The sequence below is a fragment of the Phyllostomus hastatus genome, unplaced genomic scaffold (genome assembly GCF_019186645.2).
Source record: "Phyllostomus hastatus isolate PE091 unplaced genomic scaffold, TTU_PhHast_1.1 phas_contig_38, whole genome shotgun sequence".
Lineage (NCBI taxonomy): Eukaryota > Metazoa > Chordata > Mammalia > Chiroptera > Phyllostomidae > Phyllostomus > Phyllostomus hastatus.
The window spans coordinates 3,145,604-3,166,879 of record NW_025333869.1 but is presented as its reverse complement, the minus strand read 5'-3'; the positions used below and the strand labels follow the sequence as shown (position 1 = coordinate 3,166,879).

General features: G+C 39.9%; 1 protein-coding gene across 1 annotated transcript in view; it reads right to left on the bottom strand.

Annotated features, from left to right (window-relative positions):
• Positions 1 to 17,191: 17,191 nt before the first annotated feature.
• Positions 17,192 to 21,276, bottom strand: part of ZNF25 (zinc finger protein 25) — a 52,179-nt gene continuing 48,094 nt past the window's right edge. The window contains exons 5-6 of the mRNA XM_045841793.1: positions 20,617 to 20,677; positions 17,192 to 19,252 (exon numbers count right to left, since the gene is read on the bottom strand). Of these exons, the coding sequence (XP_045697749.1) occupies positions 18,196 to 19,252; positions 20,617 to 20,677 (1,118 nt within the window). The 3' untranslated portion in view covers positions 17,192 to 18,195. The remainder of the gene's footprint in view (positions 19,253 to 20,616; positions 20,678 to 21,276) is intronic.

Genomic DNA, 21,276 nt, shown 5'->3' with positions numbered 1-21,276 from the left:
CCCTTAAACACTAAGCCCTAGAGATAACATTCAGGCCTCAGTTGTGAGTTTAGCTCCAGACTCAGAAAAGCAGCATGGCCAGATGGGGAAAGGCCAAGTGGGATGACGCCATGGCAGACATCAGTACCAGTTGCAATGACAAATGACCCCTGCTCTGGCACCAATCAATCAATGGAGACTATAACCCTGAAAGAACATACCTGGAATGCTGATGAACATTCTATTGTGCTCTTGTCCTGGAACTACCCCTATGTACCTGCCTTTGAAAAGCAGATGCAAACCCTCAAGACAAAGGATTCCATGCACTCCTCTCTCTGGAACATTTCAGCACCTTTCCTCTCCCTCCTCCAGGAGTGTTCTCTCTGCCTTTCTTTTTCCTAAGCTCTAAGGACTCTTGCCTCTGTAATTTGTTTTCTGAGCCCATGTAGCCCAGCTGGCTTACTTCTTCCATGGCTCACTTCTTCTACCTCTGTGACTTTCTAAATAAACTATTGCTTGTATTTGAGTCTTGGCTCTGAATTCTTTCTTAGCCAGAACTCAATTACCAAGGCTGCTGAGCTGAGGTATGGTGCCCTTTCCTGCTAACATAACTCAACATCAGAGTTTACTGAGATTTCACCATTTTTTTCACTAATATCCTTTTACTGATTCAGGATTCAATGCAAAATATCACAGTACATTTAGTCACCATGCTGTTTTAGTTTCCTCCAACCTGTAACTGTTTTTTGTTCTTTCCTTGACTTTCATGACCTTTAGATGTTTGAAGAATAATGATCAGATATTTTGAAAATTAACGGTATCTGAGATTGTCTGATGTTTTTTTCCTAATTCACCTGAGATTACAAATTTTAGGAGGAATACCACAGGGAGAATGTTTTCTTTCCCTCTCTCGAACTCTCTCCCATGATATCATGGGGACATACGATATCAACATGAGTTGTCATATTAACCTTGGTTACTTGGCTAAGGTGGTGTCTGAAAAGTTTCACCACTATGTAATTAGGATTTTTCCTTTTCCAGTCTATACACTTCAAAATGGATTACAAAGCACAATCGGGGGAGAGGAAATAAGTTCCATCTTAAATTTGCGGTTGTATTTTAAAACCACCATTTATTAGTAAATTTATGGATAGAAGCTTTGAGACTATGAAAATTTACTCTTTATTTAAAATTTTGGTCACTAATTTTATTATTTTTTAAGATTTTATTTCATTATTTTTAGAGAGAGGGGAAGGAGGAGAAAGTGAGGCAAGGAAACATTGATTGGTTGCCTCTAGTATATGCCCTGACTGGGAACTTAACCTGAAGCTCAGGCATGTGCCCAGAACAGAAATCAAATTGCAACCTTTCACTTTGTAGAATGATGCTCAACCACCTGAGCCATACCAGTCAGGGCACTGACCACTAATTTTAGTACTTATTGGTGGATCTTTTCTGTGTCCATGTAAGAAATATCCAAACCAGGAGATAGAAAGATAGCGGTGATGTAGGTGGGAGTTGAGTCCACTTGCTCATGCACCCAGCTGAGACACCTAACCAATCTTCTGAAGAACAGAGTGAACAGCCAACAGAATCCCAGCTGATAATGAAGTTTGGAAGCCAAAGTATGCAGAGGATGCTTGAAGGTGGGCAGTAAGGAGATTTTGTAGGCCAAGGGGAAGGTCCCCTGGCTGTGCACCAGAGATCACAACTACTGCGGGAGCACTGGAGGAGAGCCAGGTCAGTGAAAGCCACCTAGCAGCTCCCTCCCCTCCCAGAGTGGGGACGTCCCAAACCCACACCAGGAGAGACCTGGACTTGTAAAGTGACTGGAGGGATAAAAAGGCAGTATGTGATGCACAGCCAGCAGTGTACACCAGCTGGGGTGGTGATCACCTGATGGGATAGTACTGGAGAAATTAGGGAAATGGTGACACCTGGAGCTGGGAGAAGAGATATGTCGTGACTGGACATGGCCCAGATAGACTCTGGACTGGTTGTCTCAGAGAGTTGGCCTGTGTGGAAAGCCAAGAGCTTGTAGGGAGCAGCAGGAGGTACTCAAGGGGACTTTTCTCCAAAGTGGAACTTAGCCCCTGTGCAGGGACCACACACACAGCAGCCAGGCCAGTGAAGACAAAGGAGTGTGGGCACCATTTGCTCCCATTCAGGGTGCCTCACGGATTGATCAAGGGAGCAGCAGGGGCTCAGAGAAACAGTGGCACCCAGAGAGATTTTTTTCAATAGGGGAACTGAGCCACACTGCAGGGATCTTGCACTCACCCAGTGGCCAGGACAACAAAGAAGGAGGAGGGTGGGGGTGCAACTTACTCCCACTCAGTGCACCTCATGGACTGATCAAAAGGCTGTAAAACAAGGTGGATTATTGACTCTGGCTGGCACCAAATGCACAGAGTGAACAGTGTCCTGAGGGTGTGGGCTGGAAACTGGGTACCTGTGATTACTGTAGCCCAGAGTGAGCCTTGCCACCACCCCCTCCCCGCTTACAGAATCACAGGAAAGGAAAAAAATGGAACCCAGACCCCTCTGCCTTGAAGATCCGGGAACACCAACAAAACTAGCTTAGAAGGTGTAAAATCAGTAGGAGGCTTCTTTTTTTCTTTCAAGTGTAAGACAATAAGACCTGGAGCTGTGGGAAACCAGAGACAGATCCAGAAAGAAATCAGAAGGTGAACACCAACAGCTGAGACAAATATCACTTTGCTATCCTTCAGAATGTGCATATTTTTTATTTCCCTTTTTCCATGTATTTAATTTTGTTTGTTTTTTATTTAATTTGTTTTTTTCTCCCATTCATATTGCATTTTCATGTTATTTCTTTCACTTCACTCATATTCTAAATAACACACTATACTGGGTTTTCTACTTTTTATTCTTTTTATTTAGACTATATATTTCTTATCACACTGTTGTTATTCCAAATGCCACATATCACCCTTCCCTGCTCTTAATCCATTCCACCATCTTCCAGAGCTTTATTACTGTTGTGGTTAACTTTATTTTCTCTCACACTACACCAAGTTTCTATCCCTTACTCTCACAATTTCTCCTCCATATAACCTTGAGTAAGCACTCTTATTCCTTAAGTCAGCTCACATTCTCTTTCCCTTCTAATGAGAATCTTAATTCTTTTTCATCTTTCATAAATAGTGGCCAGGTGGCTAAAATACCATGGTTAGTGGTCTACTTCTCCAAAGGAATACCTACTTGTTCAATACTTGATTGTACTTTAAATTCCATAGAATGATCTGCTGTCTTACTCCACTTTGCCTTGGCCCTGCCCCGATCAGTTGAGTAAGGAATTTTATTTCAATGTTTTCTACCTTTTTTTCTCTTTTTCCCCAACTTTCAACCTGAGCTTTACTCATTACTCTTATTAGGTTGCCTCCCCCAGACACTCAAAATCACTTTTCTTTACTGTAGACATCTCATATTTACTTTTTGCTTTTCCATAGTATTCTTATTCCCATTCCATCTTTATCACGTTTTATTCAGCTGTCATTGCTATCGACCCATTGTGATTTTTCTGCAATTTTGCTCCCATTGATCCAGTACCTCTTCAATTCTACTTCCAACCTCATAGTATACTCTTCTCTATTCTTACCCTATTGTTCTCATCACCTTTTCAGGTTTTACTTACATTGTAAATTCTGCTCTGTCCCTTTCTTCATATCAGTTCTGTCCCAAATCTTATCAATTCTTCCTCTTATAACACATTTTCCCCTTTTTTAGTTATCATATTCCCTTTGCCATATCTTATTATATCCACAATCTCTCTTCATATTTATTAATCTTAGTTCAATTGTGGTTGAGACTGCTGATGTGTTAGGGGGGTTCCTTTGCTGGAGTAGGTTTGGTTCTCTGGCAACACTCCAATCAAAAGAGATAGGGTAGTTAAATGGACAAGATAACAAGACCACACATATGCTGCCTACAAGAGACCCACCTCAAAACAAAAGACCTACACAGACTAAAAGTGAAGGGTTGGAAAAAAATATTCTAAGCAGGACTTCAGCCAAGATGGAGATGTAGATAGATACACTTCACCTCCTCATACAACAAAAAGAAGGGCAACAAATTTAAAAATAACAACCAGAAATGCCAGAAAATTGAATTGTATGGAAGTCCAACAACCAAGGAGTTAAAGACATAACATTCATTCAGATGGGTAGGAGAGGTGGAGATAGGCAGCAGGGGATGTGACCATGTGTGGCAGGGCAGTGGCTGGTGTACCAGTAAGGCAAGATGGCGGCTCTAGGACAGGGCATTCTGACATTGGCGTGTGGATGAACCAGAAGGAAAAACTGGAGAGTAAGACAGACAGAGCAACTCAAGGTTCCAGCATGGGGAAATAAAGCCTCAAACCCTCTGGCTGTAAAAATCTTTTAGGTTGCAGTGGTGGGACAAACTCCTAGCCTCACAGGAGAGCTCCTTGGAGAGATGCACAGGGTCCTAAAGGTAAACAAGCCCACCCACCTGGGAATCAACACCAGAAGGGTTGGATTTCCTTATCGATAGCAGGGGAAGTGAGGGAGAGCTGGCCAAGAGCCTAAAAAGCAGCATTGTTACCTCCCTGACCACTTCCCCAAATACAGCCACACAAGGGGCAAAGAGGATTGCCCTGCCCTGATGAATACCTAAGACACTGTCCCTTACAACAAAACAGGCTTACCATGACAAAGAAATATGGCCTAAATGAAGGAGTAGATCAAAGATCCAAAAATAGATCTAAGTAGTGAAGAGGTAGCCAACTTATTAGAGGCAGCATTCAAAACACTGGTAATCAGGATGCTCACATGGTCACAAAATAGAGGAAAAAGTGAAGACTAGGACAGTGAAGACTTTGCATAGGCAAAGTGAAATAAAGGAAAATGTACAGGGAAACAACAGTAATGGGAAGGAAACCAGTACTGAAATCAATGATTTGGAGCAGAAGGAAGAAATAAGCATTCAGGCAGAAGAGAATGAAGAAACAAGAATTCAAAAAAATGAGGAGGGGCTTAGGAACCTATGGGATAACTTTGAACACTCCGACATACGAATCATAGGGGTGCCAGAAGCAGAAAAGGAAGAACAAGAAATTGAAAACTTATTTGAAAAAGTAATGAAGGAAAACTTCCCCAATATCATGAAGGAAATAGACTTCCAGGAAGTCCAGGAAGCTCAGAAAGTCCCAGAGAAATTGTACCCAAGGAAGCACACACCAAGGCACATAATTGCATTACCCGAGATTAAAGATCAGGAAAGAATCTTAAAAGCAAAAGAAAAGGGGACAGTTACCTACAAAGGAGTTACTATAAGACTATCAGCTGATTTCTCAAAAGAAACCTTATTTGAAAGAAGGGGCTGGATAAAGATATTCAAATTCATATAAGGCAAGAGCCTATATCCCAGATTACTCTATCCAGCAAAGCTATCATTTAGAATGGAAGGGAAGATTAAGTGCTTCCCAGATAAGGTCAAGTTAAGGGAGTTCATCATCACCCAGCTCTTATTATATGAAATATTAAAGGGACTTATCTAAAAAAAAGAAGAAGATCAAAAATATGAACAGTAAAATGAGAAGGAACTCACAACTATCAACAACTGAACCTAAAAAAAAAAATAAACTAACCAAACAACTGGAAAAGGAACAGAATTACAGAAAGGGAGATCACATGGAGGGTTATCAGTGGGGAGTCGGAGTAGGGAGAATGGGAGAAAAGGTACAAGAATAAGCATAAATGGTAGGTACAAATAGACAGGTAGAGGTTAAGAATAATGTAGGAAATGGAGAAGCCAAGGAACTTATGTGGACAACCTATGGATGACCTATAGACATATGTACAACCTATGGACATGAACTAAGGGTGGGAGAATGTTGGTGGGAGGTGTGGTGGAGGGCAGAGGGTACTAAAGGGGAGAATAAATGGGGACAACTCTAATAGAACAGTCAATAAAATATACTTCAAAAAGAAAAGAAAAAGTATTCCAAGCAAATTGGCAAGTAAAAGAAGGTGGGGTAGCATACTTATACCAGACAAAAGTTACTACAAAACAAACTCCATAAAAAGAGATTTAGAAGGGTACTAATGATACACAACAGAAGAATCCATCAATAAGACATAAATATTGTAATCACATATGCACTAAACATAGGAACACCCAGACATATAAGGAAAATCTGGTAGGAATTCAAGAAAGATATAGATAGCAACAAACATAGAGTAAGGCATTTTAACACCTCAGTGTCAAGAATGGATAGATCTTCCAAACAAGGATATCAACAAGGATATTGTGGAACTGAATGAAGCACTAGATCAAATGGACTTAACTGATATGTATATTAGAACCTTTCATCCCAAAGAAGCAAAATACACATTCTTTTCAAATGTACATGGAACATTTTCAAAGATAGATCACATGACAGGACACAAAACCAGCCTCAACAAATTCAAGAAATAGAAATCATATCAAGCATTTCCTCAGACAACAAGGGCCTGAAACTAGAACCAACTTCAAGGGAAAAAAACCCAAAACACTCAAACTCATGGAGATTGAATAGAATGGCATTAAACAATGAATGGGTTAATGATTTGGGTCCCAGCTCCTGAGGTCCACGACTTTGTGGATGAGATATGAGACGAATTTTCATGGACTACAGAGTCTTGTGGAGGAAAAAAGGACGGCACAGTCACTCTCTCAAGGGGAGAGTACCAGGACCCTTGCCTCTGCAAGCTTTTATTGGGTTCAATTTGCACAGGAATTAAACTCATCAATCATTGCCAGGAGGAAATGATTAAACAATAGATAACATTCAAAGAACTCTGAGGGCTTATTCTGAGTCAGATAGTTAAGGGCCATAAAGCTGGGGAACAAACTCACGTCCTGCTTGGTCCCTTATTATTTAAGTTGGGGGTGTTAGCAAAGTAGGTTTCCTAGGATTTTATGCATTCTTTCTTAGGCCTGATCACCCTAGGGAACTCACCCTTTCCAGCACAGGGCAGCACCCACCTCCAGCATTGTTTCAGGCTTAAGTCATTGTTTCAGGCTTAAATCAGGCAGGGGAAGTGAGGTGGCCAAGAGATTAGGAGACTTCTTGAAGGCAGAATGAGGACTCAGGTTATATCAAAGATGAGGGGTGAGGGTCCATCACCCCCTTTTTTCTATAGCCCCCCAAGTCCTTCCTTGAGGGCCTCCTCATGATTGTGCCTGTCTTAGGTCATCCCTCCCTTGAGGAGTCTTAGCCATCACTGGCTAACCAATCAAGTACTGGGGGCCAGGCAGGGTGAAGTAAAAGGAGCAGAGGTAGTACCCCTGCCAGGGAGATAAGCTTTGTCTCCTTGGTGGCTTATGGTCCCAAGGTTGCTCACTCAGCCTTAGCCATGGGGGAGTTACAGCTTCTGAAACCAGGCAGGGCAGTTCCCAATAGGTTAATAATGAGATCAAGGAATAAATCAAAATCTTTTGGAAACAAATGAAAATGAACACACAATAGTCCAAAACTTATGGGACACAGTGGAAGCAGTCATGAGAGGGAAGTACATTTATGATAAAAACTCTCAGTAAAGTGGGAGAAAAGGGAATGTATGTCAACATAATAAAAAGGCCATGTACAAGAAATCTACAGCCAACATCATGCTCAACAGCCAAAACTTAAAGCTTTCCTACTAAGATTAGATGCAAGACAACAGGGTCCCCTTTCACCACATGTATTGAACACAGTATTATAAGTCCTAGCAATATCAATCAGATAAGAAAAAGAAATAAAAGGCATCCAAATTGGAAAGAAGGAAGTAAAATTGCCACTGTTCGCAAATGACATGATAGTGTACATAGAAAATCCTATAGATTCCACAATAAACTACTGAACTTAATAAGTGAATTTGGCAAAGCAGCAGGATACAAAGTCAATATTCAGAAATTGAAGGTATTTTTGTATACCAACAATGAAATATCAGAAACAGAATCTAGGAAAAAAATCCCATTTGCTACAGCAAGAAGCAAAATAAAGTACCTAGGAATAAACCTAACCAAGGAGGTAAGAGACCTGTACTCAGAAAACTATACCACACTGAAGAAAGAAATCAAGGAAGATGCAGATAAATGGAAGCATATACTGTATTCATCAACTGGAAGAATTAACATAATCAAAATGTCCATACTACCCAAAGCAATTTACAGATTCTGTGCAATCTTTGTTAAAATAGCAATGACATATTTCAAAGATACAGAAAAAACATTTCAAAAATTTACATGGAACCATAAATGACCTGAATAGCTGCAGCAATTTTGGGAAAGAAGAACCAAGTAAGAGGGATCACAATACCTGATATCAAATTATATTACACAGCCACTGTAATCAAATAGGCTGCTACTGACATAAGAACAGACACATAGATCAATGGAACAAAATAGAGAGCCCAGACACAAACCCAAGGATCTGTAGTCAATTAATATTCGACAAAGGAGGAAGAAGCATAAAATGGAGTAAAAGTAGCCTCTTTAACAAATGTTGGAAGATCTGGAAAGCTACATGCAAAAAAAAAAAAAGTGAAACTCCACCTCCAACTTGCACCATACACAAAATTAAATCCAAGGTGGATAAATAACTTAAGTATAAGTCACAACACCATAAAAGCCCTAGAGGAGAACGTAGGTAGGAAAATCTCAGATATTCCACACAGCAATATTTTCATTGATATGTCTCCTGGAGTAAGGGACAAAAAGGAAAGTGTAAAGAAATAGGACTTCATCAAAATAAAAAGCTGCTGCCTGGCTAAAGAAAACATCAGCAAAATGAATAGGGAACTAATCATATGGGAAAATATATTTTAAATGATACTTGGGACAAGGGTTTATCTCCAAAATATATAAAACACTCACATGACTACACTCCAGGAAGACAAACAACCCAATTAAAAATGGGCAATGGACCTGAACAGACACTTCTCCATGGAGGTTGTACAGAGGGCCCAGAGACATATGAATGGATGCTTAACAGCACTAGCCATCAGAGAGATGCAAATTAAAACCACAATGAGATACCACTTCACACCAGTCAGAATGGTCATCATAAAGAAATCAACAAACCAGAATTTATTTCTGAATTTATTTTTGCTGGCGAGGTTGTGGAGAAAATGGTTCCCCAGCACACTGTTAGTGGGACTGCAGACTGGTGCAGCCACAGTGGAAAACAGTATGGAATTTCCACATAAAACTAAAAATAGTACTGCCTTTTCACCTGATGTTTCCACTGGTGGGATTATACCCTAAGTGTCCCTAAACACCAATTCAGAAGAACCTATGCAACCCAATGTTCATAGCAGCACAATTTACAATAGCCAAGTGTTGGAAGCAACCTAACTGCCCATTAGTAAATGAGTGCATCAAAAAACTATAGTATATATATAATGGATACTTTGCAGGAGAAAAAATGATGGAGCTCCTACCCTTCACAGCACTATGGATGTAACTGTACAGCACTATCCTATTTGAAATAAACCCAGCCCAGAAAGACAAATACCATATGATCTTTCCTATATGTGGAAGCTAGTCAACAAAACACAAAAGCAAGCAAAATATAACCAGATATTGAAATAAAGAACAAATTGGCAGTGACCCCTATGGGGAATGGCAGGGTAGAAAGATAATGGGGGGAAATAGGGGAAGGGTTGTCAAGGAACATGTGTAAAGGACACACAGAGAAAGGCAAAGGTGATAGGATCGAGGGTGTGAGATGGGGATGAGTGGTGTGGGGGGAGTAGTGAGGGGAAAATAGGGAAAACTGTTCTTGAACAACAATAAAAAAAGGATACAGAAAAAACAGAAAAGGAAAAAGGAAGGAAACAAAACAGTGGTGTATTAAAAGATATGAGTTAAATAAGAGATATAAAAATTAGAGGATTAAAAATAGAAAGGAAAAAATAAAAAATATTTAAAAGACTATGAAAATGAAAGAATATTGAAAATAATGAAAAAGAACAAAGTGGAATTTGTCTTAGCAGAGTTTAGTACTTGCTTGCTGGGTTCTCTCTTTGGATACAACTCTGATAGTTTCTGAGGCTGGGGAAGTCAATGTCAGGTACTTTCAATGTCTATCCCTCAGCAGCCTGTTTGAAGTTATAAGCCATCCATAGTTTATGGCCAGATCCTCTGGGCTCGGCTGAGTCCAGTTTGGGCCAAGCTGCTCTGCAAAATTGGGTTTTATCAGCACTGGGTGCAGGGGTATATCAACAAATGATCTAAGCCATCACAGGATCCACTTCTGCCTTCTGCCTGCTGGTCTGCTATCAGTTTTAGACTAGTCACAGACCCATCTGTTTCTGAGAGGAGTTCCAGTAGAATTGGAGGGTGTGGAGAGATGGCAATTCTAGATCTCCCATAGCAGACTTCAAGGAAGATGGTGTGTGTTCCCCTGCCCCTGAGCCACTAGTCTGAGTCTGTCTGGGAATTTCCTCCTGTACTTGGTAGGGCAGGGCCCCTGGTAGGCTAATGGGTGGGGCTTCTAGAGCCTAGGTTTTTCGTCTGCTGGAAACTGGTATGGTGTTTATGGCTCTTCCATGAGTGGGAATTGCCAGTCTATTTCCTGGGAAAGTAGATGGTATGGTTGTACCCCATAGCCCATCTTTGACACCTCCTGCATTTGTGTATGTTGCTGTCTCCTCAGCAGGGGTTAAGGTGCAGGATGGGAGAAAAGCAAGAGGAAAAGACAAAAACAGAAAAAAAAAAGCCAAGACAAAATACAGAACTAAAAAGAAAATAAAAAAGATGGAGGTTGGGTTGAACAGGATTCCAGAGGATGGGTGGGTACAGTATTCCACAGGTTGAGTGCTTTTCCCCTGGGACAGGCTTGTCTTTCTCAGGAAAGATGGCTGCTGGAAGTCCCGGTATATTCTGGCACAGAAAGTCACATGACCACTCCCTTCATGTCTCTTCCCAGTGCCTCATGCTGGAGACTCTTCTCACACAACTCCAGTCCATGCTGCCCTCCTTTCACTGGGTCCTAAAGTGAGTGGTTGTGAACACAAAACCTGTGCTTTGGCACCTTTAAGGATTAAAAAAAATTGTGGCTTTTTCTCCAGCAGACTAACCCTGACACCTTTTGCCTCTGGATGCTACATGTGTTACAGAACAGACCCGGGGCTGGGAGTGAATAATATACTATTACCAAATGGACTTACCCTTGTGCTCCAGGGGTCCTCCAGCCTGTACTAGTTTCACCTTGCCCACCGCCAGGGAAAAATGTCTCTCAATGCTAGAGACTGATGAAAAAGGAGAGTGATTATTTATTTAAAGAATTATACAAACTTAAGAGTAATAACTTAATGTCTTCATTGAGATCCCAAAGTCCTTTAGAATACCCACAAATGCACAGTCCTTCCTTCCCCCTCTTCCCAGTCTGGGGTACTATACCTCAGAAAAAGAAACAGAAGTCTGTGATTCTTTTCTGGCCAAGCCATATGGTACCAAAAAGATGCGTGGTCCCAAAAAGACGCTGAATGGCTGCTGACCTGGGTTTAAATCCCAGCACCAGTCTTCCTCTGCTCACCATTTTCAACTCCTCCCACAACTGGCCACAGCTGCCAGCATTTCTGTATTTTTCCAGCTCTTACCAGGCTGCTATATTAAGTCTGGCAGGTAAGGCCCTGTGGTGTGGAACCAATCATCTCCAAGCTTATATGCAGGCTCAGTAACCAGGGGGAGTTGCCTCCTGTTGGGGACCGCCCTGCCTGGTCTCAGAAATCTGTAACTGCCTATAACTATGGCTGAGTAAGAGGCCTCTGAACCAGGAGACACTAAAGAGACAAAACTTATTTCCCTGGCATGAACGCTGCCTGTTCACATGCCTCATTCCTTTTCATGCTTGAACGGCAGTCAATGACGGGTAACAATTCTCTTGTATAGAGAATGAATCTAAGACAGACGTGTTCGTGAAGGAATGACAGGGAAGAGACTCGCAGGGCTGTGGAAATAACGGGGTGATCGACGTCAACCCCTGGCCCCTCGGCTTTGCCAATGCCTGAGTCCTTGAGAAATCCAAGTCTCCCAGCTGCCTTTGTCGCCTCTGCCCAACTCAGGCCCGTTGGAAGTAACAGGGGCGGTACAGTCCAGACCAGAAACGGCAGACTCCTGGGGTTATCAGGCCTAAGACATAGAATATGAAAGACCCTGTGAAATCTGCTTGCTGGAGGATGCTCTTTAATTAGAATATGAAGTCATGGGCAGGAAACAGAACTAAGCTTTAAGTCCTGTAGTCTTTTTAAATGATAAAACCCCAAAATCTCCGACTTAGGATCCCAGTAGGAAATCTGCCAGCACCTTTCAAAAGCTAACTACTTGTAATTTGCAAACTGTATTGGTATTCAAGAATAAAACCCTGCTTGTGCAGGGGGGCGGGGTGCTTTTCCACTTGGGAGAATGGCCACTCAGTCCTTACTTCTCCACAGAAAATTGCCTGTTTCTCTGTATATTCATTTCTCGTGTTTCGATGAGCCATCCTTGGCATTGCGTGATCACTGCCGGCCGGTGATCACGTGTCAGCCTCCCAGTTATATCGGGTTGAAGTCACTCCCGTCTCCCTGGCTCAAAGCATGCCTACAGCTATTTAACATATTTATGAAACCAGTTAAAGGTTATAGATATGTTAAATGACTGTTCTAGAGATTATCAGCTAAACTGTCACTGTTCAAAACAATCCTCAATAGACCTGCTCCATGCATCCCATCCCCCAGCTTAGACTTCTGGGGGTGAGGACATCGTGTGTGTGTGTGTGTGTGTGTGTGTGTGTGTGTGTGTGTGTGTGTATTTCTAACATTTCCTAGACACCGACTTCTGGACCCTGTTAAAAATCCCTATTTGCCTCCTCCCCTGGCTGCACCCTCTAACACATGGTCTGTTGGTCCCAGCACTGGTGTGTTGGGTGCTGTCCTGCCTGTTTTCTGGGACTGTAGTATCATTAATGGGCAATATGGGTCCCACAGCTAGAGCTGAGTGAAAAGGCCTTGGGGACATGAGTCACTAAGGGTACAGAACATTTCCTCCGGGCAGGAGTGCAGCCCCTGCCTCCTTCCCTTTCCTCTGCTTGGCCAGGGCGGATGACTGGTTAGCCAATGACAGGAAAGATCCCTCAAGAGGGAGGGTCAACTTAAGACAGGTGCAGTCATGATGGGCCACCAGGGAAGGACTTAGGGGTCTTCAGAGAAGGAGCAGAAAGACTCTCACCCCTTGGCTTTATCATAGCCTGAGTCCTCAGTCTTTCTGTGAAAGTCTCCCAGTCTCTTGGCTGCTTTGCTCTCCCTGCCTGACTCAGCCTGGGAACAGTGCCAGAGACAGCTGCAACCTTGTACTGGAACAGACTGCTCCCAGGGTGAATCTGGCCAGAAAGAATACATTGTTTCCTTTGAGGTTTGCTCTGCCCTGTTGCTATGAAACAGACACTTGAGCTAAAGCCAGCCCTGTCCAGGGACAATCCCTGTGTTTCTTCAACTATTATCTGTAAATGATGTCAGTTTCTCATGACTGTAGCTTTTTGAGCATTGGTTGATCAGCTTTATGTGCATACTATGTATCTCTGTGTGAGGTGAACTCAATAAAGATGCAGGAAAGGAGATGTTTGGGGCCTTTCTCCTTTGAGAAACTGGTCACTTTCCTCCTCAAGCAGATCATGTCTTGGTAGATTTATTCTCATCTGAGAGGACCCAGGGGAGCTCTGTGGGAGGAGCACCCCCCAACTGGTGCTTTGTGCTTGGGAGCCAGGTTTGTGGTCCCAATTTCTCTCCTTTCAAGGGGACACTTGCACAGCCATGGCACCACCTCAGCCAACTGCCCTTGTGGTTGGGTCTGGCCCCTTTAACAACCTCACCCTTTCTACCAGTAATGGTGTTCTTTTTCCCTGTCCTTGGTTAAAAGTCTCTTTTTCAGGTAATTTTTGGTATATGTCATGCATCCAGTCCTCTCTTTCATATTTTATTTCCAATTTGGGTCTGGGAGAAGGTGCACAATATATCCTCCTACTCTGCCACCATTTTGTCCCTCTCCACTGCAGTCTCTTTTATACATTTGGAATTAAGGAGGGAATGTAAGAAAGATCACATAATCTTGGGAGAAAACAAGGCAGAAAAATCTCTATTATTGGATTATAGGATAGTTAACAAGATTATGGACTCTCCTGAAGGGAATTAACAATCCCTAGGGATCTAAAAAAAGGTATTTCAAAGGTGTGTTAACCTGGATGCACAAAAACAATGGACAGGGCTTGCATACTGCAAAGACAAATCTTTTAGTAAAGAAATTGTATGCCTGGAGCATGACTGCACATCATGACCTGACCAATTATGATTTTATGATCAGATCACCGTGTAAGGTTATCTTCTGTCACTGAATTTGTACATAGCTTTTTTTCTTCAGACTATCTTTGACCACCACACTAGCCGAAGGAGTGCTATACTTATAAATCAGTCAAAGAAAGAAATGATACAGTTTTGGGAAATGAGGTCAAGCATTTGGAGGGCTTTCAAAAGCAGGGGTATTGAGGATTGTCTGTTGTAAAAGTGTAGTTATTGGAGTGAGGCTGTAGCTGACTTGCTGACTTTGCCTAGTATAGTCAGAACAAACAGTGTTGATTGGCTTTCAGAACTGTGGAAGTCGTAAATTGGTTGATCATCATAAACATGCGTACTCATGAAATATTGTCTTTGTTATCAATGTCTGATCAGTTGTTCCTGATCCATCAATTCTAGTGCCTACTAATTCATGGTTTGAGGTTATGTCCAAGAACAACCAGTCCTAGGCTTTATTAAATTTGAAGACTAGGAATATTTTATTACTATCATATCATTTATTTTTAAAGTATTTTATTATAGGGTTTATGCTTAATAATATATCTTCTAGTTATTGGATGTTATTGGACTGTCCCTGGAAAGTACTAATTTTTTCAGCAATATATTCTTATTTTTATTTTTTTACTGTTCATGCTATTACAATTGTTCTTTATTTTCTTCCCCTTTTTCACTTCACCCAACACCACCCTCTCTCTTGCCTCTATCAATTCCCATATGTTATCTGTGTCCATGGGTAATGCATAAATGTTCTTTGGTTAATCTGTTCACATCTTTCATCCAGTCCCCAACCTCTCCCCTCACAAAATAGAAACAGAATCATAGATACATGGAAAGTACTAATTAATTTTTATTTAGTTTTTGGTTGAGAAGCCTGAGGAAGTTATACATGTATTTGCTTTCACAGCAGGTTGAAACAAAGAACAACTAAAGGCATTAAGGTTCCTCTTAAACCTCTATCAAGATGGAATGCTCATGTCAGAGCTGAGTAGAATACTGGTAACAATATTTAACCACAGAATATTCAGAAGTTATATAAATATAAACTATATTCTTAAGATACAAGCAATCACTAAATATCATCATACTAGGTGATCACTAAAGTTAAACATCAGACAAATCAGAATAAAGCATGCTTAAAAAGTTGAACATCATTAAAAGTAATCTTCAGTAACAAGAGGAAGTAGGGTGGCAGGATTTAGATTGGAGCATCATTTAACAATTATATGAAGTACAGTCAACAAATGTTTTATTAGTGATATAATACTAATAATGTAGATTACTAGTAATGTAAGTGGTGGAGTTGGGCATTGAATTTTGTGTGTGTTATTAGGTTATATTAGTTAATGTGACCTAAAGATGTTATTTTACTATGAGATAATGAAAAAATTTTAAAATTATACAGGGAAATCTGGTCATTGATTTGGAATATTAATACTGTGGAGAGGGATCAATTAATGATTCAACTTAGACAGTTTATTTTGTATATTTATTGCTATAGTACATAAGGAAAATTCTTAGTGTTATGAAAAGTCATCAAGTAAAATACATTCATTTGAAAAAATTCCAATGCTTAAACATTTTCATATAAATTGAACAAAAGAAATATGCAGCACAAAACTACCCAACCATAAATTGATGTATGCATCATTTCTGAAACACATGCCAAATATGGAGCAAAAAAAGGAAAAAGGACTCATGGACATGGACAGCAGAGTAGTGATTGCAGTGGGAGGGGGGAGTATAAAAGTACTAAATGGTAATGGGAAAAAATACAATGAAAATAAAAAAAATCAAGTATAAAAGTGTACCTCTACAGTCATTGTGATGTTTTTAGCCCTACGTAACAGAAAAGTGTAACTTGGTAAAATGCCAGATAGTAACTATCTTAGACTCTGTGGGTCATAAGGTCTCTGCTAGAAGTACTAAACCCTGCTCTTATAGCATGAAAGAAGCTACAGGTAAAACAAATGAATGTTTTTTGCATCAGTGTTCTAATAAAACTTTATTAACGGGACACTGAAATTTGAATAACATAATTTTCACACTACAAAATATTTGTTAATTTTTTCAATTATTTAGAAATAGTTTTTCAGGCAAACATGGGCAGTGGGCCCATTCAAGGAAAAATGTGCAACCAAATCAAACAACAGCACAGCAATAACATAGGGGGTAAATATCAGCAGCCAATCTTTTTTCTTGTTTTGCAGAACAATTCCAGAATTATAAATTATAATGATGATAACATCTAACATATAGCTCTCTTTGTGTATCAGACACCATTATAAGTGTGTTAAAATTAACTCATTTATACCTCAAGGCAATCCCAACATATCACTATCACTTCTCCTAAAAAGAAAACTGAGGCATAGAAAGGTTGTGTCATATCCTGTAATGAGCATATATCATGTTGCTTCTACCAGAAAAAAAGTTAGCAGAGAACACTTCGGACTACCTTGCAAAATACAGATGCAAACAGCTATGCACCCTACTGAAACATCAGCAGTAAGATAGATAACATATTTTTAAATAGCATTGTTTTTATTCTATAGACTATTTTCAGCTGTTTTAAAAATAAACACAGGCTTTTCCTATAAATAAATGTGTCCTTAATGTAAAGTTTAGCTGATAGTTGAAAACTTTACAAAAACATTTTTAACTTCTTTCTGAAAGATTAGTTCAACATACATATCCATTTAAAATGACAGAAAACAGGATAAAAAGATGCATTATAATTAAAAATATATTACATTAAATACACATTATAGCCATGGCTGGTGTGGCTCAGTGGATTGAGTTCTGGCCTGTGAAGCAAGGGGTTGCTAATTCGATTCTCAGTCAGGGTACATGCCTGGGTTGCAGGCCAGGTCCCCAGTTTGGAGGGCGCACAAGAGTCAACCACACATTGATATTTCTCTCCCTCTGCCTCCCTCCCTTCCTCTCTAAAAATAAATAAATAAAATCTTTTAAAAAGTAAACAATAAATACACATTAGATTAACAATAGGAATCACTGCTGAAGCTTAATATGTAATATTTTAATATGCATAAAAGTTATTGAACTAATGTTACATAATCCCTATGTATAATTGTGGATGGATTCCACATGCACATGAAAAATCCACAATCTGTATTCTGTAGCACAGTCACATACATGCAAAAGTCCTACATACTACCGGAGTCTCCACGTATTAGCGATGTTGACTAATTATTCAATTTATTTGTACTTTTCAAAAGTTCCACATATCCAAACATTTGCAGTTTTCTAAAAAAACACCTTACAATCAGATCTCTGTAACATGACTTCTAGAATAACTGTTTGCCTCAGTACAGATTCTCTTTGAATTTTCTTTTAGAAAGCTTTCACATACACAAAGGTTCTATCCCAATAGCAATAATCTGACATTCACTGAAACATCATTTCTGATAAAGGCTTCTGTATCTGTTCCAATCTTTGCAGTTACCCTCTTTGAGTGTTCTAATGTGAGTCCAACTAGTGCAGAAAGACTTTTGAATGATCAGGATACTAATAGGAGTTTCTCATTCATGTGAGCTTTTGCATGTCTAATCATGGCTGCCTTGGCATAAAATTTCCTGACATTTATTTTACTTACAGGATTTTTCTCCTGTGTGATTTCTATATTGTACAATAAAGTATGACTTCTGAAAGTTTTCCTCATACTTTATCATTTGTAGTGTTTCTGCCATCTACACTGTCATACGGTAAAAATTTTACCCTTATAGAATTTCTCTGTGTATATCCTCTCTGTGATGAGAGATTGTGGCTAAATTTTTCCATATTGATGATATTCATAAGGTTTTTGTCTTTCAAGAATTATCTAATTATTCTGAAGGATGCATTCAAAATTCCCCAATTCATACTATTTATAAGCTCTTTTCCTCTGTGTGTGTGTCTTCTGATGTGCAGTGAGTTCTGATTTCTGGATAAAACTTTTCTTACACTCTTGACATTCATAGGGTTTCTCCCCTGTGTGTTTTCTCTGATGTATAATAAAATGTGACTTCTGAGAAAAGAATTTCCCACATTCCTTACATTCATAAGGTTTCTCTCCAGTGTGAGTCCTTTGATGTAACCTGAGGACTGAATTCACAGAGAAAGATTTACCACAATCGTGACATTCATAGGGCTTCTCCCCTGTGTGTTTTCTTTGATGTTTAGTAAGGTCTGATTTATAGTAAAAGTTTTTTCCACATTTATTACATTCAAAAGGTTTCTCTCCTGTGTGAGTTCGCTGATGTACTGTGAGGGCTGACTTCTGATAGAAGCATTTCCCACATTTACTACATTCATAGGGTTTCTCTCCAGTGTGAGTTCTCTGGTGAGTTTTGAGGTGTGAATTTCTAGAAAAGAATTTCCCACATTCCTTACATTTATAGGGTTTTTCCCCTGTATGTGTTCTTTTATGTACTGTAAGGTGTGATTTCTGAGAAAAGGATTTCCCACATTCCTTACATTCATAGGGTTTCTCCCCTGTGTGTGTTTTCTGATGTACCATTAGGTATGCCTTAACATAGAAAAACTTCCCACATTCAGTACATTCATACGGTTTCTCTCCTGTGTGTGTTTTCTGATGTTCTATGAGGTGTGGCTTCTGGTAGAAGGACTTCTCACACTGATTACATTCATAGGGTTTCTCCCCTGCATGAGTCCTCAAATGTCTACTGAGAGATGACAGGTAGTAGAAAGTTTTCTTACATTCTTTACATTCATAGGCTTTCTGTCTGGTGTAAGTTTTCTCATGTCTTGCGAAATCTCTATTCCTAGAGACAGATTTCCCACACTCACTGGGTTTATCCTTTGAATGGGTATGCTGATGTACTATTAGAGCAGACTTCTGGCAGTAGAACTTCCCACATTCATTGCATGTATAGATTTTTGCTCTGGTATGAATTTTCTGATCCGTGGGTTCTCCAGTCCTACAGAAAAATTTCCAAATTTATTAATGAATAAGATTTTTTTTGTCTGCTGTATTTTCCAAAGAACTCTAAGTGTAGTGGGCAGTTAGAAAGACATGAGCAGAGCAAGGGTGATGGGCCAGTTACAGAAGGTCACCAGGACAGACAGCCCTGAGTATCTAGTGACTGGCAAAGCTGGGGAAACAAGGACCTTGCTCCCAGGGTTACCTTTTCTCCCATAGCATATCACTGGTCATGAAGTTTAGACTTCTTGGCTTTTCATATCGCTGGTCATGTGTCTCTGACCCTCCCCTTGCTTTTCTTCCCCTGGCATATTGCTGGTTATGTGGTGCACCCCCTTGAAGGAGGAACTATGGGCCAAAGAATGGCCTCATGAAAATCACATAGGGTCCTTGTATAATCACTCCCTTAAGCATTAATCCCCAGTAATAACACCTAGACCTCAGTAGTGTTTCAGTTTCAGGCCAAGAAAGGCAGCAAAACCAGATAAGTGATGCCATGGCTGACATCAGGACCAGATGTATTTACTAATGATTTCCTCCCCTGGTGCTGACCAAATCAGTGGAGACCACAACCCTGAGGGGGCACACCTAGAAGGCTGATGAATATTCTATTGGAATCCTCCCCTGTGACCTCCCGAAAAATACCCTCAAGATGAAGTACCTAGCAAGGCTCTCTCTAAGGAGCATGCCTGTGCCTTTCCCCCCACTCCTCTTATTTTCTCCAAGTGCATTACCTTTACCTTCTTCTCTCCTAAACCCCAAGTACCCTTCTTTTGCCTCTGTAACTTGTTTCCGGACCCATTTCCTCTTAGGGCTCTCTCTGTGACTTTCTAAATAAACATTCTCTTCAGTTGGAGTTGTGTCTCTAAATTCTTTCTTAGCCATAACTCAACAACTGAGATTGCTGAACAAAGGTCCAATATGATTCCACTAGTCTAACACCTGGTGCCATTCTCACTGCCAACATAAGAACTGATTTCTATAGATTTTCCCTTATTCATTAGATTCACAGGGTTTCTCCACTGTGAGTGCTCTCTGATATATATTGTGGTTTAACATTTGGTAGAAAGAACCTTCACTTGCATTATGTTCACAGAGTCTTTCACCCAACTGCCCAAATTACACTTTGTATAAAGAATTCTCCCTTATTGCATAACTCTGAAGACTCAAAAGACTGCTTCAATATTTGAATCTCCTGATCCATTATGATAAAGGGCTTTCCCATTTGCACTATTTTGTTTGGAATTTGATTATTGCTAATTTTTCATATTTAGTATTCACTAGTGCTCTCCCAATTCTAGTACTCTCATCAAGACTCTTTCTTACACAGCTTCTAATCTTAAAATTGAATTCTGAACTTGCCTTGAATTCTCAGCTTGGCGTTTTTGGTATCTTCCTCCTCGATCATGAATATTCCATAGGTCTACAAAGGAATACAAAATTTAATACTATATAATCTTAATACATTATCATGGTTGTAGGATTGCATTGATTCTTAGGCTTCAGGTCCATGTCCACAAATTAAGGTACTCTGAAATATAAATTTCCTTTACTTCATTGGTATAGAGAAAAAAACAAACACTAAAAATTGTTATAGCAGAAAGGGGAATGAATGTGGTTCTGAACCCAAGTGCCTCTGATACTTTCTAAACATGACCTTAAAAACTTGGAGGAGAAAGTTAAGACAAAAAAAAAAAGAACTGGGAGCAGAGAACAAAAAATATTTAAAGTGTTGCTGAACAGGAATGTGAGATTCATAGAGAATGCTGCAAGCTTATTAAGGAAAATGAATAGCAAGTAGAATGATAAGAAAAATTATTAAACAACTATGTTCACTAGAAATATCAGGGCAAAGAGTAAATTGGATTAAGAAGCTAAAATGTTAAATTTATAGGTCTTTGTCTGCTTACACCTAATTTATTGTGTTAGGATTCCTAGCAGTTAGCAAAGTATAAACTTCTACTTTATTTCCTCTTTACCCATACACAACAATCTAGTTGTCAGCACTAAAATGACTTTTTC